At 40.8% G+C, this 16,169-nt stretch overlaps 1 protein-coding gene across 11 annotated transcripts in view; it reads right to left on the reverse strand.

The window, feature by feature from the left end:
* TBCD (tubulin folding cofactor D) overlaps nt 1-16,169 on the reverse strand; it is a 254,321-nt gene that overhangs the window by 193,343 nt on the left and 44,809 nt on the right. For all 11 annotated transcript variants that reach the window (XM_075071755.1, XM_075071752.1, XM_032792732.2 and 8 more), the window contains 4 exons: nt 15,551-15,684; nt 9,015-9,075; nt 8,430-8,504; nt 2,074-2,168 (listed from right to left, as the gene is read on the reverse strand). In XM_075071755.1, coding sequence (XP_074927856.1) covers nt 2,074-2,168; nt 8,430-8,504; nt 9,015-9,075; nt 15,551-15,684 — 365 coding nt within the window. The remainder of the gene's footprint in view (nt 1-2,073; nt 2,169-8,429; nt 8,505-9,014; nt 9,076-15,550; nt 15,685-16,169) is intronic.

Consider the following 16,169-nt stretch of genomic DNA (forward strand, 5'->3'; position numbering starts at 1 on the left):
ACCTGTTACAGGGCCCTGTAAAAGATTACCACTATATTATTTTATCAAGGTTCATTTTGAGGATATAGGTGTTCAATTGTTTAAATAAGAGTATCAGACAGAAATATAAAGACAACTATATCATAAGCAGGAATTCTGCAGGAGAGTCATTACATTCTGAGATCACAAAATGTAGATGTGCAATCAAAGTAAACAGGTTGCTGGAAATCATTTTTTTTTTTTCTTTCCATCCTTCTTTACCCCTCAGAATGTCCATGGAAACAATCTGATGGTCAAAAACCCACAGATTAATACATATATAGCCCATGCATATTCAGATAAGATTTACTGATGTTTGTACTGTTAACATCTATGTAGAGGAGGTATAACTGTCATCCCACTTCATACATGTTGAAAGCTGAGGCTAAGAGGTAAAGTGATGCGGCTCAATGTCATACAGCAAATTACTGGCAGAGCCAGGATTCCAACCAACCACATTTGATTCCAAACTTCCTGGAACCCCTTAATTTACAGTTGACATTCTCCATATTACTGAAAAATGTTGCATTATCAGGCTATCAGATTCCAGATATAAAAAGTTTAAGACTCCAATTCTGTCAGGACTTACAAACATGCTTAACTTTTTGAGTTCAGTGGTGCTATTCATGTACCTAATGTTAACCATAATATATAAATTTGCAGGACTAGGGCCATAGTAATTAGGTAGTGGTGTCAGCAGAAAGATATCTGCATGGTACCAAGATTTTCTGTGTAGGAGGAAAACCTCAAATTATACAGAAATAAAAAAAAGGAGGCTCTGCCAATTTATGATAAATGAACTATTTTAAGCAATGATAGAAGACCTCCTGTACTCCTGATTTATACAGCTTTGGCCTTTGTCATTTCATGGAGACAGAGAATGGAGAGGAGCAGTACTGAAATAAAAAGAATATAAAGAATCAATAGATTTTTCAAAATAGGACAAAAGATTGAGGCCATAAAGTTTTCACTGATGTGATACTGGAGCTTTTCTATACATATACTATGTGTGGCTTTGAAAATTAACACTTTGCCCACTCTGTCTCAATCATTTCAACTACATGACAAATTACTTGAGTAGTGAGGCAAGACAATCATTTCAAGTCAGTCCTCTACTTTAAGCAACTAAAACCAAAGTCTGGTGCCTGGAAATTTAGGCGAGTGCACAAAAATTGGTTAACGTAGAGAAGTAGGCAAGCTTTTCTATTCAGCCTTACCTTTTTCCAGTACAAGTACTTCAACAACATCTGATAATCATTTTTCAGCTGTTGGGTAGAAGCAGGTTGTTTTGTTCTCGGGGTGGGGGGGGGCATTTGTTTCAATTTGTAATTTACGTTTTCCTATATATAAACTCTGCCAAATTTCTTTACAACAACACTTGGTAGATTAGAAAAATATGATACTTTTTAGTAGTGAAAATACACAAACAAAAAGAGCGTCCTTATCTCAAAGTGCTTACAATCTAATATCCTTGTGGTATTAGATTTTTAAGCACATAGACTCTTGCATTCTGCCCTGTCCCATGGTGCCCAAAAAATTCTTGCAACTATTACTGTGTATGAAATGCATGCAAAGATATTTCTACAAAATAACTAATGCCAATGTTATTGATTGTAGCAGTCAAATAATGACTAACAAATAACTAAAATTCTAATTTACACCAGAGTTTTCAATTCTGATTAAGTAGTACAGATTAATGCAAACTCTCAACCTAAATATGCAAGTTAACGTTCAATTAGTTAACTTGTGTATACACATAATTGAAAAGTAGAATAAATATAACAGACATATAGTATATAAAACTATTATATACAGTCACATTAATAAATTCTAGTAAATATTTGGGAGAGCAGATTTATTTATTTGTTTTTAAAGGAACACCCAAGACAATGAATTCTATTGACAAAGATGTCTTAAATGTCTTTCATGGATATGTTGCTACAGCCATTACTAGTCCCACTTATGTCAGAGAATACAAGTCCCTTGCCAAATACACAACACTTATGCTATTATATAGTATTACTATGTAAACTTATTGGGGTTCAAGAAACTTACCATCTGTGATTCGGGAAGGGAGTAACAACCCCCTCCTGCCTAATTCAGCCAGAGCCAGACATCCGCCATGCCAAGAATTGTCCGTTTCCTGGAAACTAATTTTAGAACACAGAAATACTGTTCAGTATAACTTGAGCTTTCCAGGTTTTATCACGTGTAATCCAAATCATTATTTGTCTACTGCAGTTTGTATTCACAGTACTAGAGTAGACTTTTTTTTTTTTTTTTTTAATACAGGAACCACTGCATACATTTTTTTTAATGTTTGTTCTTTCCTACTTTAACTACCGTGTTAATGGTGCAACTGTTAGCCTGAATAAATAACATTGTGCTTAAACCGTTTATTGATACACTCACCCTCAGATACAAATAAAAAGTTCAACTTCAGATACTCATGTGCCAATTATGATCAAATCTCATAATAAAAAAAAACCTATTTTTAGTAACCTGGTGCATGACAAAAACCAGGAGCATAAAATGGCTAGGTGGTACAATGTGTTAATAAAAACAAATGAGGAGTCCATGATTAACAGATATATTTGGGCATAAGCTTTCATGGGTAAAAAACCACTTCTTCAGCATCTAAAGCAGCATTTTTTTTACCCATGAAAGCTTATGCCCAAATAAATCTGCTAGTCTTTAACGTGCCACTGGACTCCTCGTTGTTTTTGTGCATACAGACTAAATTGGCTACCCCTCTGATACTTGAGTGTGTTAATGTAATGGCACTCTATCTCCAGAACAAACAAGTGCTTGTCTACATCTAAAGTAAAATATGAGAGTGTGGAATTCACACTAATCTATAGCGGATTTTTATCCATACAAAAAACATTGAACAAACTGGCATGACCTGCAGTGGCTGATAATTAAGATCTAGAACAAGAATAGCAGAAGTGGTTCAAGATTTAGGCACATTTGCAGAGATGGCAGAAACAAATATTGGGGAGGGGGGCGGGCTTGTACAATGCATCATCATATTCACACGAACATTTTATTTTGTATTAAGTTAATAATAAGAAAGAAAACCTAAAAACAATGATACCAGTGAGAATTCTAAAATTTTCATTGGAAATCCTACAAAATTTAAGATCCTCTAGGATCTTCAGTACATTCACTTTTAATGTTTTGAAACAGTATGATATTTACAAAGTGTAGTTTCTTTGAATGACACAAATCAGAGCATAAATCTAATTTTTTAAAACAAAACAAAAAAAAATGCACAGTTATAGCCACGATTAGAATATGCATTCTGGCTGAGATTGTCAAAGGTGTCCCAGGGAGTTGGGCACGCTGGCCTCCTCTGCAAATCCCAGCACCTCAGTACAGGTAAATAAATATCTGCATTACTCAGTGTTTTCAGATAAATACAAAAGTATTCATTACAAGTATCGTCAATCAGTAACAACTCAAATACTTAAATTAGGCATAGATAATGTGGATTATGGATCCCTATCAAAAATCCCACCACCACCACCACCACCATTCAGCTCAAACATGTCTGAAAAAACAAACCATAAGATAGGTCCCTTTTAAAGTCATGTGTTGAAATATATTTTATCATATATCTGTGCAGTTTCAGAAAATATCTACAGATTATCTAAGCATTTATTTTGACCCAGTTTTGTTTAATTTTTTCTTATTGTTCATAATATATTTCAAAATGACCCATTTTATAGCTGGCAATAACTGGCATTAAATTTATAAAAGAGTAGGGCCAACCAAAATACAAAATTAAAACTAAAATCCCTATTGGTATTCATTTTTTTTTTAGGTGAAATTCTGTGCAAAATTCACAGCAGATTTCTATTTTCCTTGCCTACAATACATCCTATTAGTGTCTGTAAAAAAGGAAGTCACCTATTTATTAATCAGATTATTCATCACCCAGATCTGAAAAACAGATCTTTAAAACAAATAAAGAAATGAAAACACAGCAACTAACTACAGGCCTTTGAAGTGCAAGTATAATTTATCAAACAGTATTGAGACCTGGTGTTTGAGGGGCTGGGGCTTCATCGCCTACAGAGAAGGAGACACGCCAAACCTGACTGGCATGTGCCAGTTCGCACCACCTGGACAAGAGCAGACCCAGCCCTGCGGCACAGGAGGCGCTGCTGCACAGTGAGCTCGCTCTCCAACCCCTCCGCCAGGCTGCACCTTTTAGCACCCCCACTATACTTGTGTGTACGTTGATGAAGTAAAAAGTACCTTATTTAGTGACCTTTCTGTGACTTTTTTTTTCTATCCCTGACGTGAAAGTTTCCACACCAAAATCATAACCTTACTAATAAGATATAGCAGAAGGGTGATCTAGTGCCAAGAATAGAACCAGTGGCTGTAATTTGACATTCCCTGCAGAACAACCTGGGGTGGGGGAACAATACCCTATCAGCACTTGGTACTGCCTCCAGTAGCACCCTGAGCCACCGGAGGTCACTGCAATTGGTCGCTAATCTTCCCCCCTCCTCATCCTCTTGGTATGAGCTTTTGCTTCTATTCAGTGATTCCAGAGAAATTCCATTCAGGCTGATGAAAGACTAGAGAAAAAACTGATCAGAATTTCAGCAGGAGTCTTTTAAAAGACTTCACTCCTTTTCAAGAGCAGCTCTTACAAACCCTGTCCCCTCTGCCTGTGCAGTCTCCACACAGCACCCTTTCTACACAGTTCTATCTCACAGTAATCCTGGCCACTAGGCTCATCATCTTCAATCCCACAACTGCCTGAGTAAAGCCAATGCAGCAGCACTGCAAGCTTCTCTTTGTCAAGGACCATGCGGCACCCCAGCAAAGACAACTGGAAATAGGAGATGGAACAGCACATCAGTGGCAATTCAAAAATTTCTCTGTACTCAGTACCAGGGCTGGAACTGCAGTTGATATGATGCTTCCTCATTAGCCCATGTCAAGGCAGACTGCAGTCCAATTCAGTCCAGATCAGCACCACTAGTACAATCTCCCTGATCCATTTTCCAGCTAAGCATACATCTTGAAATCAGTTTTTGACATGGATTTTGTTGTTTATCAAAGTGTTAAATAGCAACACTCTGGAATATACAAATTTGAATCTGTACATTTGCACATTTGTCATGGAAATTCTTCATCTTTCATATTGACTCAAGTGACTCTTGTTCAAGTAGATCAGTTCCATTCTCACTTCTGGGCTGGTCTACACTGGGGGTGGGAGGGAGATGTCAATGTAAGATACACAACTTCAGCTACGAGAATAGCACAGCTGAAGTCGACGTATCTTATTTTGACTTACCTCCCGTCCTCACGGCGCGGGATCGACAGCCGCGGCTCCCCTGTTGACTCCGCTTCCACCTCTCGCCCTAGTGGAGTTCTGGAGCCAACGGGAAGCATCTGGGGATTGATTTATCATGTCTAGACAAGACGTGATAAATTGATCCCCAATAGATCACTACCCGCCGATCTGGTGGGTAGTGTGGATGTACCCTTTATGTACATAAACTAGAGTATCTCATCTTTACTCTTCAATACAAGTAAATGTTTCTCCAATTTCATTTATTCACCATTGTCAGCTCCTCACAAAATCCAAGATGGCAATCCTGTGAAGGAGAATCCAAGGATGCAACTGAAGCTACTTATTACTTTGGATAGTTCTATGAATTTCAATTTACACTTAAGTTTATGAAATCTAGTTGTTAATTAGAATTCATCCAGACATCTAAAACATACAAACAGGCTGTGCTGAAATAGTAACTGAAAGATACCAACCCTGAAGTTGGACTTATTGAAGAATTTTCTGTTCAGTCTACTTGCTAACCAGTTTGCCTTACCTAGTGCTGATTTACAAGTCCTGGTCTCTCCGCATAAGGTCTAGTTATATCCTCCAGCACAAAATGGATGCATACCTACTGGGTGCTCCCCCAGAGCACTTTCCTTGCTACAATACAAAACAGAGGAAGTGTTTGCCATGTGTCCGTTCTACATCAATTTCAGATGAGATCAGCCATGGAATGCTAAAATTATTGCCATTGCTGACTGAAGTCAATATTGCGACATTGTGTTAACCACTCTAAATAAGGGCATTTTTATTCTAGTCTTTTGGGAGAAGCCATGGGAGAATAACTGTGAAAAAAAGTCAAAGTAAAGTGCAAATTAGTAACTAAAATACATTTATACAATTGAGTCCAACTAACTAACCCTGCTTGTATTGTGTTAATAGCGGGCGGCTGTAACACTGCACCCCAAGCCCATCTCTCTCTGAATTTGATTTCTGAAATGTTTTGAGGTTGGGTTTTGTATCTTTGGGGAAAAAAAAAAAAAAAGAAAAAGAAAAAGAAAAAAAAACCTTGAGGGAAGGTAAAGCTTTCTAACCCTAGAGCAATGAAACATCTCATTGGTCTGGTTCTGTGTGTGTTGACACAGTGTGGTTGCTTAGCCACCTAAGCTGGACAATTTTTTAATTGGGCAGCTCAAGATTCTAAGTGAAACTGGTTCACATGCTTAGTATCACATTAATTCCACAGGCCAAAATAAAGTCCCACAGAATATCAGCTATAATGGTAGTTAAAAAAAAAAAAAAAAAAAAAACAATGTTGATGGAGGGAAGGGGGAGAAGAATCAGAATTTGTGACTCTCATAGAAAAAAGTTACATCAATCATACGTATTAATTAGTTCCTCCTGTTTTTTATTATTCTTCTTAGTCACTTACTCTCTGGTCTGAAGTGTAATATATAATGTGGTTTCCCTCTTCTTGAGCCAGACAAAAATACATTTTCTACCTATTTTGATTGACATTCTATGAGACCATTATTGCGAACAGTTTCTAAGTATCCTCAGAGATTTTAAAAAGGTAGATCTAGTTCTTTGTCCCCAGAGTGAGATTATCTATTTCCAAATCTACATTAAAAAACATTAAAAAAATAAAGCAGATAAGACTTAGTTTCCTGCTACACAAAGGGAATATCTATTTGGTGAGTTAGTGTGCAGCAAACTGGGGTGTAAATCTACAATGCTCTAGCTGTTGCAGACTAACTGGCTGTGTATACCCTCCTATCATGTGCTACAGTTCCATACTGTCCTTTCATACAATCACAGAGTATCAGGGTTGGAAGGGACCTCAGGAAGTCATCTAGTCCAACCTGCTGCTCAAAGCAGGACCAATCCCCAGACAGATTTTTGCCCCAAATCCCTAAATGGCCCCCTCAAGGATTGAACTCTCAACCCTGGGTTTAGCAGACCAATGCTCAAACCACTAAGCTATCCCTCCCCCATTTTGAAGTACTGCTGCTTCATTCTTAGACATTTCTTTATTTGAATACTCCCAATATAAGAAATTCTTACATATGTTTTATTTAGGTTACAAATGGTAATCTGCAAGCCAACATATGACACACTGTTACTACACTCCTTAAATTGTTCCTGGGCATGCTAGAAGCTACATACAAAAGAAAAACAAAACAAAACACATATCTAAGGAGGAACATTTAATACTGACTAGATGCTTGCAAAGTTGCCTACATTAAGTAAAAAAAGGTAGGTACGGATCCTGTATGCAATATGCTGATCTAGTTTTTAGCAAGACAATCACGACCATACACTTCCACCTCAAGAAGCCACGCATTACTTCTGAACATTTAACTCTAAGACAAGTAACCTGTAAACCAAACGTACATGTACTCCTCAGCTTTTCTGCTGATTTTAAACACAATAGGCAACTTTGGATGGGAAGAAAAGGGTTTCATAGCAATTTAGTTTTCACATATGCAACAATTCTGCTCTTACATGTACTTCTGAATCAATTTTTCAGTGTTCATGAACACAATACATCAGCACTAGCCAGAGCCACAAATAGTGTAGGAGGACACTGTTCAAACTTTCCCACAATGCTCTCCCGAGGTACCTCTCCCCTGACCTGAAACATGCCACACTGCAAATCACAGCAAATTATGACTACATTATTTGTTGTGTGAAGAAATATTCACTAGATACTAGGATAGGAAAGACCACCAAGTTCAATTTAACATATAGCATGTCACAACTTGAACATAGATCTGTCATGAAAAAATTAGTGCACTAATGCAAATCACCTCCTACCAGCACAAAATTCTGTTCTGTTCTTTCTATGAGACCGTAACAATGGGATCCAAACTTGCATGGACATTAAAGTTCCAAAAGTACTTTTCACACACGTAGGTGTTTGCCCCGTGCCCGTGGCCAAAATTCAAATTCTCCTTATTGTTTCATATGTGCTCTGGGCCAGGTGCCTGCCTGAATGCTGCCCTTCCACTCCAGAAACAGCCACATGGCCGCGGTAAAATTATGTACACAGCACAGGAGCATATTGAGATCCAAGGATGCAAGCAATTGCATAAATACAAAATAGCATTACCTAAAGCAGTCCAACAGAGACCCAACCACATCATCAGCTAACTCTTTTGGAAGCCTTCCAGTTATTCTCCCAATCCTGGGGAAAAAAAAAAAGAGACAGAGAAGAAAAGTGATTTGTTGTATAAATTACAGTAATTTAAGATACATGTTTACACTAAGATAACAGGATTCAAACTACAGATGACACAATGCACTATTTCAATGGTGTCACACTAGGACACAAATGTCAGGCTACAAGCTAAAAAGCTACAAAATAACGTCCCAAACAAAGAAATAAGATTTTCAAATGGAAAAGAAGAAAACGTGAACTAGCCAACTGGGGAAAAAACACTATTGCAAAAAAGCTCCAAGAAAAATCCTTTCACATCATTCCAATCTCAACCCTAGTTAAAATTTCCTAGTTCGCTGCCCCACATCCACCTCCATCCAAGAACACTAGCACACATGGGCTCCTTGTCATCACTTCTGCTACAACCATCATAAATAACTAATAACACTGAGAAAACAACATGCAATTATTTCGCCCTGGAAAATATTCAGGTGCTATGTTAATCTATTAGTTTTAAATTAAACAGAAGAAACCTACCCTTTTGCAGCAGACCATCTGACAATGGTGTCTTTGTCTTTCAATCCAATCAACAATTGTTCTGTAGAGAATATTATTTTAAACAAAGCAGATTACCCCAAATTCTTTAGAGCAATTCTCCCACACTGTTCAAAACTCATTTCCCTATTATCACAACCAGTTCTTAATTTAAATCAAAACATTTGTATCCATACTTCTTATGTTTGTGACAAGAATGAATTTGAAGCCACAAAAAAACAAACGGTATAAGTGCTTTCTGAATGGATAGTCTCTGTGCTAAATTACAGAGCTACCAAGGATATAGCTACTTCGCACTCAGGTGGTGTGACTGCAGCACGTGTAGCCATCCCGAGATAGCTTTGATCTAGCTAGCTTGGATAACAATACCAGTGAAGCCAGGGCAGCAAAGGCTAGCTCTTGAGTACATACCCAGGATGGGGTCCCAGGCAGGCTGGTACAGCTCAATCAGCTAGCCCATGATACCACAGTGTCACTGGTATTGCTACCCAAGCTAGATAGTTCAAAGATAGCTTGGGTAATGTCTACAGGCGCTTCAGCCATACCTCTGCTTGCAGTGCACACATAACCCTATGTCTGCTTTTGCATATCTTGGCTGAGGCCCTGAGGCAAAGGTGAAAGGGGGGGGGATGGGACAGGGACAGGCACTCAGATGGAAGGCTACAATGTCCTGCCAGAGAGCCTACACAACAGTTAGCACCAGGCAGACAGGCAGACAGAGCCTCTTCAGCACTAGCCAGGGAAGAATATGGCCAAATGACTCAGGGAATACAATGAATCCACACATCTCTCTTGCCTATACTGTCTAGGCCATCACAGAACCCAGACCATAATTAAAAACAGCTACCACTATGCAAGTTCCCAAAATACTACTGTCATGGAAGGTGCAGAACCAATGGGGTTATCCCAGGGTGATGACTCCCCACCCACAGGATTGCTTCCTGCTTATATACATAATGCATAGCAGGCTTTTGCCAACTGAGAGTCTATCACAGTCCCTATTAACTCGTCTGACTGTGATGGGGAGAGAGATGGATTTCTTGTAGTTCACAACAAGGGACCTCTGGACAAACAAGAGGATGACATTCTCTAGGGCTATCTCTGTCTCCTGCGGAAACCTGCCTCTGACCAGCCAATCATCTACATACAGGTGGACATGGATGCCCTATTTCCTTAAGCATACTGCTACCACCTCTAAACCATTTCATGAAGAATCTTAGTGCCACTGAGAGTCTAAATGGCAGTACCTTGTACTGGTAATAGTTGGGCCTCACTGTGAATCTTCGGTTCTTCCTCCGGGTTGGGTAGGATGATGTGTGTTGCGTGTACTTCCACATAGCCAAGAGCCACAAACCAGTACTGAACTTGAAGAGATGGGGTGATGGAGGCAAGCATTATCATCCTGAACCCGAGATGGCTTATGTATTTGTTGAGTCTCCCCAGGATAAAAATATTCCGAAGAAGAAGAACAACAGGTAAGAAAATAGCAGAAGCCTCTTCCCCTGTATTCAGGTGGCAGCTCTTCTATGGCTCCTTGCCAAAAGCAACAAGGCCACTTCTACTTATGGTAGACTCTCATGAGAAGGGCCTCTGAAGAGGGAGGCAAAGAATGGAGGGTAGTAAGGAATTAAATTGGATAGGGTAGCCATGGACAATGATGTATGTCTGAAGGTATAGCAGACCATACCCAGCACAATAGGATGAGGTGGCTTCCGACAGTTACATGCTTGGAACTGGTTCTGACGCGGTTCCTGACAGTCTCATCAAATTTGTTCATGTGATGCTAGCACCATGTGCCAGAGGAGGAAGGAGGAAGACCCCTGCTATTTCTGAACTTTCTTGGAAGGATAATCAAGCATGTGTGACATGCCTGGTTCCTCTCTATCATCCATGGTTACTGTTGACATTTTCAGTAAAAGGGCTGGGTATAGTTTCCCAAGGAACACAGAGAAGCTTTGGAGTTGAAGCAATCCAGAGCTTTGTGTGTTTACTAAACAACTCCTTCCCTTTGAAGGGTACGTCTTCTATCATGGCTTGCACCTCCTTAGGAATGCCTGAAATGTGAAGCCACAAGGCCCTTCACATCATCACCATCCTCGTCGTGGATGTCATCAGTGTCACTGAACAACCTGAGAATCTTTTTTAGATAACTGACATCTCTATTTCTAGATTGTCTTTTAGTCTCATAGGCAGATTTTGGAACATCTTAAAATCATTCAGCATCGGTATCAGTGCTGGGGCTACTACCTCATCTGGTAACAAGGACAACAAATCTTTGGAAGGTGAAGTAGGACTGTGTTGCTTCTCTAGTCCCATGTCTCGTATTTCCTGGCATTTTTCCTGACCCAGTGACAGTGGTCTGGCCAGGGACGTCATCAGGGAGCACAACCTCCTCTTCCAGGAATGCAATGGGGATCCGGTCCTGGAATTACGTGAAGGAGGACCCCATGTGGCAGATTTTTGTTACTAATTTGCTTGAGGCGTTAGGTGATTAGGCTGAGGCCACAGGATTGTTAGGGGAGCAGATGAAGGAGCACATCAAGGGTCTACATTTTAAAGATTTATTAATAAAATTACAGTGGTGAGTGCGAGGGCTACCCACATCACCCAAAGGAAGAAAGAATACATTAGTGTCCGTGCCCTAACCCACTTTCATACTCATACACGCACAACCCAAGGCTGGCCAAGCCTGGGTGTAACATAAGAAGAAGAGGGGGGAAGGGTGGACAAGAATTCTGTCTTGTATACAGGCCATCCAGGGTCCACTGTTGATCTTCGATTTGCTTTAGCTCTCGGGAGGGTTTTAAATTCTGAGGTCTTTTGTGGGAATTTCATTCAGAGATCTCTATCCCCCGTGCTCTTTGTACCCGTTCAAACCGGCTTTCTGTGGCCTCCTTATTATTCCCAAAACATATCAGCTCTGGGGACGTAAAATGGTTGTTTTTCCCCTCGCTGACCTTCACCATCTCCCCTATCTTTTTGCAATCCCTTGCTATCTAGGTCAGCTTGTTTTTTGTTTGTTTGTTTTTTAAAAAAAACCACCACACAATTGGCTGGGGTTAAATAAACTCCAACCGCAGCTGCAAGTTTCTTAACTGCACAAAATCTATTCAAGTGCAGTAAGCTCAAACTAAAGCCAGCGTCTTATCTTCAAACTAAGCTAAGGTGTCACGTTAACCCACTCTCTTCTTCCTTCCTCCTCCTCTAGCCTCTCCAAACCTGCAAAAAAAAAAAAATCTTCCACTCCATACTCACACCTTTAACCCTTCCCAAAATGTCTTGCAATGCTTGCAACAGTATTAGCAACATACAGTGCTAATTTTCCTCCCCAGGGGACCCCCTAAGGGAGGAGGCCACTGGGTTGTAACACCTACTGAGTCCAATAGGACTATGGTGGTATTCCAGAAGAGTACGACTGGCTTGTGTGATGGTTGCCAATCCAATACCAGTTCTAGAGGGACTGCAGTAGGGCCTTATAAGGAGAACTGCCTTGTCTGTCCATGGTCTCACCTGCTGACCTCAGGGGAGAGGGTTCCCTGCTCAAGGAAGGCAAGAAAGTATGTCCCAGTGAGAAGAAGTTGTCTTGGTGCCAGGGTAATTTCCGACAGTCTCAGAATGACATGCGAGAGTTTCCAATGACATGCACATTGGTACCATTAGCAATTCTGCCAATTAAGATGATGCAGATGATTGCAGTCATCTAGATCAGAGGAGATGGGATCATGGTAAACTTCATGGGTGCCATGATAGTAGATGGCACCTTCTCAATAACCTGGATTCACTGAGGGGCTTAGTGAGTTTTTCCCCCCAGAGGCTTTATGTGATCTTTCCCTATGGGAAGGCACTGAGTTCCATTTAGTGTTTCTGTCCTTAGGCTCAGAGAGATTTCTCTGCATGCTGGACTTCAGTACTGGAACCAGGCCTTTTTTCCATTTCCAGGATTTTCTCTGTGGTAGCCTTGGGTGTGACTTGTCTGCTGGAGGGGGTGTTTGCAGACATTGTTTTCTCCGGTACCTGACTTTTTCAGTACAAAAGAAACCTTCACTGACTGCACCAGTAAGTGGAGCTTCAGTTGAGCATTCTGTGACTTTCAAGTCCTAGAAGAAAATGATCAGTATCCTACGGTATCTTTCTGGTATACAAGTCTCACCCAAGCAGAACAGACATGTGCTATACTCATCTGTTTGCAGGATTAGCCCATCAGAGGAAATGCAAGGCTTGAAGTCTAAAGGCTTTGAGTACACCAGGAGTGATTGAGCTGCCTTGTACAGAGAGTCATAACTGTCCCACCTTTTATGTCCTTGTACAGGATGTGACAGACCCAGGACAGTGGGGTACAGGAGTCTGGTAGAGGGCAAATATACTGGTCACTGGATGAGTAGTTTTCTGTTACAGATTAAGGCAGACAGGCTGATATTAGAACAACCTGCAGCCAATCAAGGCAGGCTATCAAGGCACCATGGGTTAAAAAGGAAGCTCAACATCCGAGTCAGGCCCAGGGGGAGTCAGAGGAGACGAAGTGCGTGTGAGGAGCTTGGAGTAAGAAGGCCCACAAAAGAACTGAGAGTGGAGAGGGATGTGCTGCGAGAAGGACTAAAGGGTACAAGACATTATCAGATAAACCAGGAGGAAGGATCGTTGTGAGGATAAAGAGAGGTAGTTTTGGGAGGAGGGCCATGAGAAAGGAAAGTAGCGAGGAGTTGTAGCTGTCACATGCAGCAGTTACAGGAGGACTATAGACAGCTGCAATCCACAGGGCCCTGGGCTGAGAACCCAGAGTAGAGGGCATGGGGGCCCGAGGTATCCCCCCTAAACCCTCCCACTCCTGATCAGATACAGAAGGAAGTTGAACCAGACTGTAGGGGAAGATACTGAGAGTGAGCAAAATCTCTGCCGTGACAAATCTGCAAAAAAGCGCAGAAGACCCACAAGAAAGCAGGAACTTTCAATCACAAGGGCACAAAGGGGATACAGGGAAGCATGCAAGGACTCAACAGCCAATTCGAAAGACTCCAATTGCGTGAGAGGCGTTATAGCACCATAAAATGAGATACTTGCTGACACATACTCAAAGTAGTAGATACTGAGTAGTTTTTAAATAAAAAGAATATTTTTAAAACAAATTTGGGTATTTTGAGTGGCTTGTTACATTGCAAACAGTGCTAGATGAGCCCTTAATTGGTTAATAGCCATAAATGATTTATAAAATGCCCAATCAATGAAACTGAGCACTAAATTTATGATCATTAGTGATGGGGCAAGGCCAGATGGCTACAGTAAAGTACTGAGAAACAGGTATGTTAGCACTCAGGCAAACAATCCTAGTACCAAACACTGGTAACCAATGGCAGTATTGCATCACCAGGTTTAATCAAGGACACCTGAGAGACAATTAAGAATCAATTTCTAGAAGGCAAGCAAGAGATAGCTACTTTAATTTAGACACACTGCAGAGGAATCAGGCAAGGACTAATAGAGGCACCTGGTTAAAAAAAAGGGAGCTCACTCACAGTCAGGCAGGGAAGAAGCAGAGGAGAGGAAGGTGTGGAGGAGACTGGGAAGACCAAAAGAAGGCAAGGAGCATGAGAGAGAAGAGGAGTAGGTACTGCGGAAGGATTGAGGAGGACAAAGCGATTAATCAAGACAACCAGGAGGGAAGGTCCTGTGGGAGATAAAGAAAGGTGTTTGGAGGAGGCCCATGGGAAAGTAGCCCAGGGAGTTGTTATGCTGTCAATGCAGTTTAAAACATAGGAGGCACTATAAGACAGCTGGATCACACAGGGCACCTGGGCTGTTGGAACTCGCGGAGAGAGGAGACGGGCACCGGATCCCCCACTAAGCCACACTCACATGGTACCTGATACACCCGGAGTAGAGGGCGGGCCCGGTTCCCCCCCCAAACCTCCCAACTCCTGATCAGACACAGGAGGAGCTGACCCAGACTGTGGGTTCCACAAGACGGGAAGATCACTGAGGTGAACAAATCCGCCAATAAGCGCAGGACCCACCAAGGTAGAGGAAGAACTTTGTCACACCATATACTATATGCTAGGATTCCTAGGTACAATAAGCTGTCCCATTGGTGCTATCAGAGCTTCAAATTTCAATCATCAGATCCACCACACCTTTAACTTTATTTTAACACAATTTGGACCTTTTTTAAAATCATAATAATATAATCCATCCTGTCCCACTCCAAAAGCAGAAGGATCTGAATCATGTTAGTGGATAAGATTTGGAAAAAAAGTGTGTTTCAAAATAAAATAAATTGGTTTTTTCCTACATGGGAATTTTTCATTTTTGTTTGTGGGAAAAGCGACATGCTGGAAACCATGACATAGTTTTACAAAACATGGTAAACCCTGTCCAATTATATACAGACACATCATGTTATAATTTTCTCCATTACTTTACCGGTAGTTTGTGTAACCAAAATTCCTTCTTAATCCCACCCCAGGTTGTTGCTAGTTGTAATGCCTGCTGGCTAAACAAAATATTTCTATTTGGATCCAACACACCTATAACATTCTCAACCTCTCCTGGAATGTCATATTCCTCTTCATCAGCAGCAGCAATTACCAGGTTCTGCACAACTGGAACCTGGGCAGAAAACTGCAGATTGGCAGCCAAAGATCTGCAACCACGTTGATATCTGTACAAGAAAGAACATTTATTTGCAATTTTTTGTTTAAGTTTGTGCCTACCAAGTTGATCCTGGAATACCGCATAAGCCATCCTCAAAACCTGCTCCCAGTGTAGTACATTTTCACAGTAGTATTTTTTATCTACTGTGGAAAAACACTGTTCTAGCACGCAAAGATCATCATATGCATGTTCATATAATAGCACTTGTGTTCTCACAGCACCTTGGGCTGTGAGCTATCAGATTTCACAAGCAAAATAGATGCACTTTGAAAGACCTCGAACACCTAATTCCCTCAGAAAATATGTTGGAGATTCAGTAGGTAGCATCCTTCCACAGCTATATACACTGAGCTTGGAGTGTGATTCCCAATTTCAATACATGTACCAGTGATAGCTCGGTGAGAATTAGCACAAGTATAAATAGCAGTTGATTGCTAAATACATATCCACAGGTTCGGAAGGATTTGTATTCAGCACAGCTAAGCCGTGTCA

This window comes from Chelonoidis abingdonii, chromosome 13, assembly GCF_003597395.2.
Source record: "Chelonoidis abingdonii isolate Lonesome George chromosome 13, CheloAbing_2.0, whole genome shotgun sequence".
NCBI lineage: Eukaryota > Metazoa > Chordata > Testudines > Testudinidae > Chelonoidis > Chelonoidis abingdonii.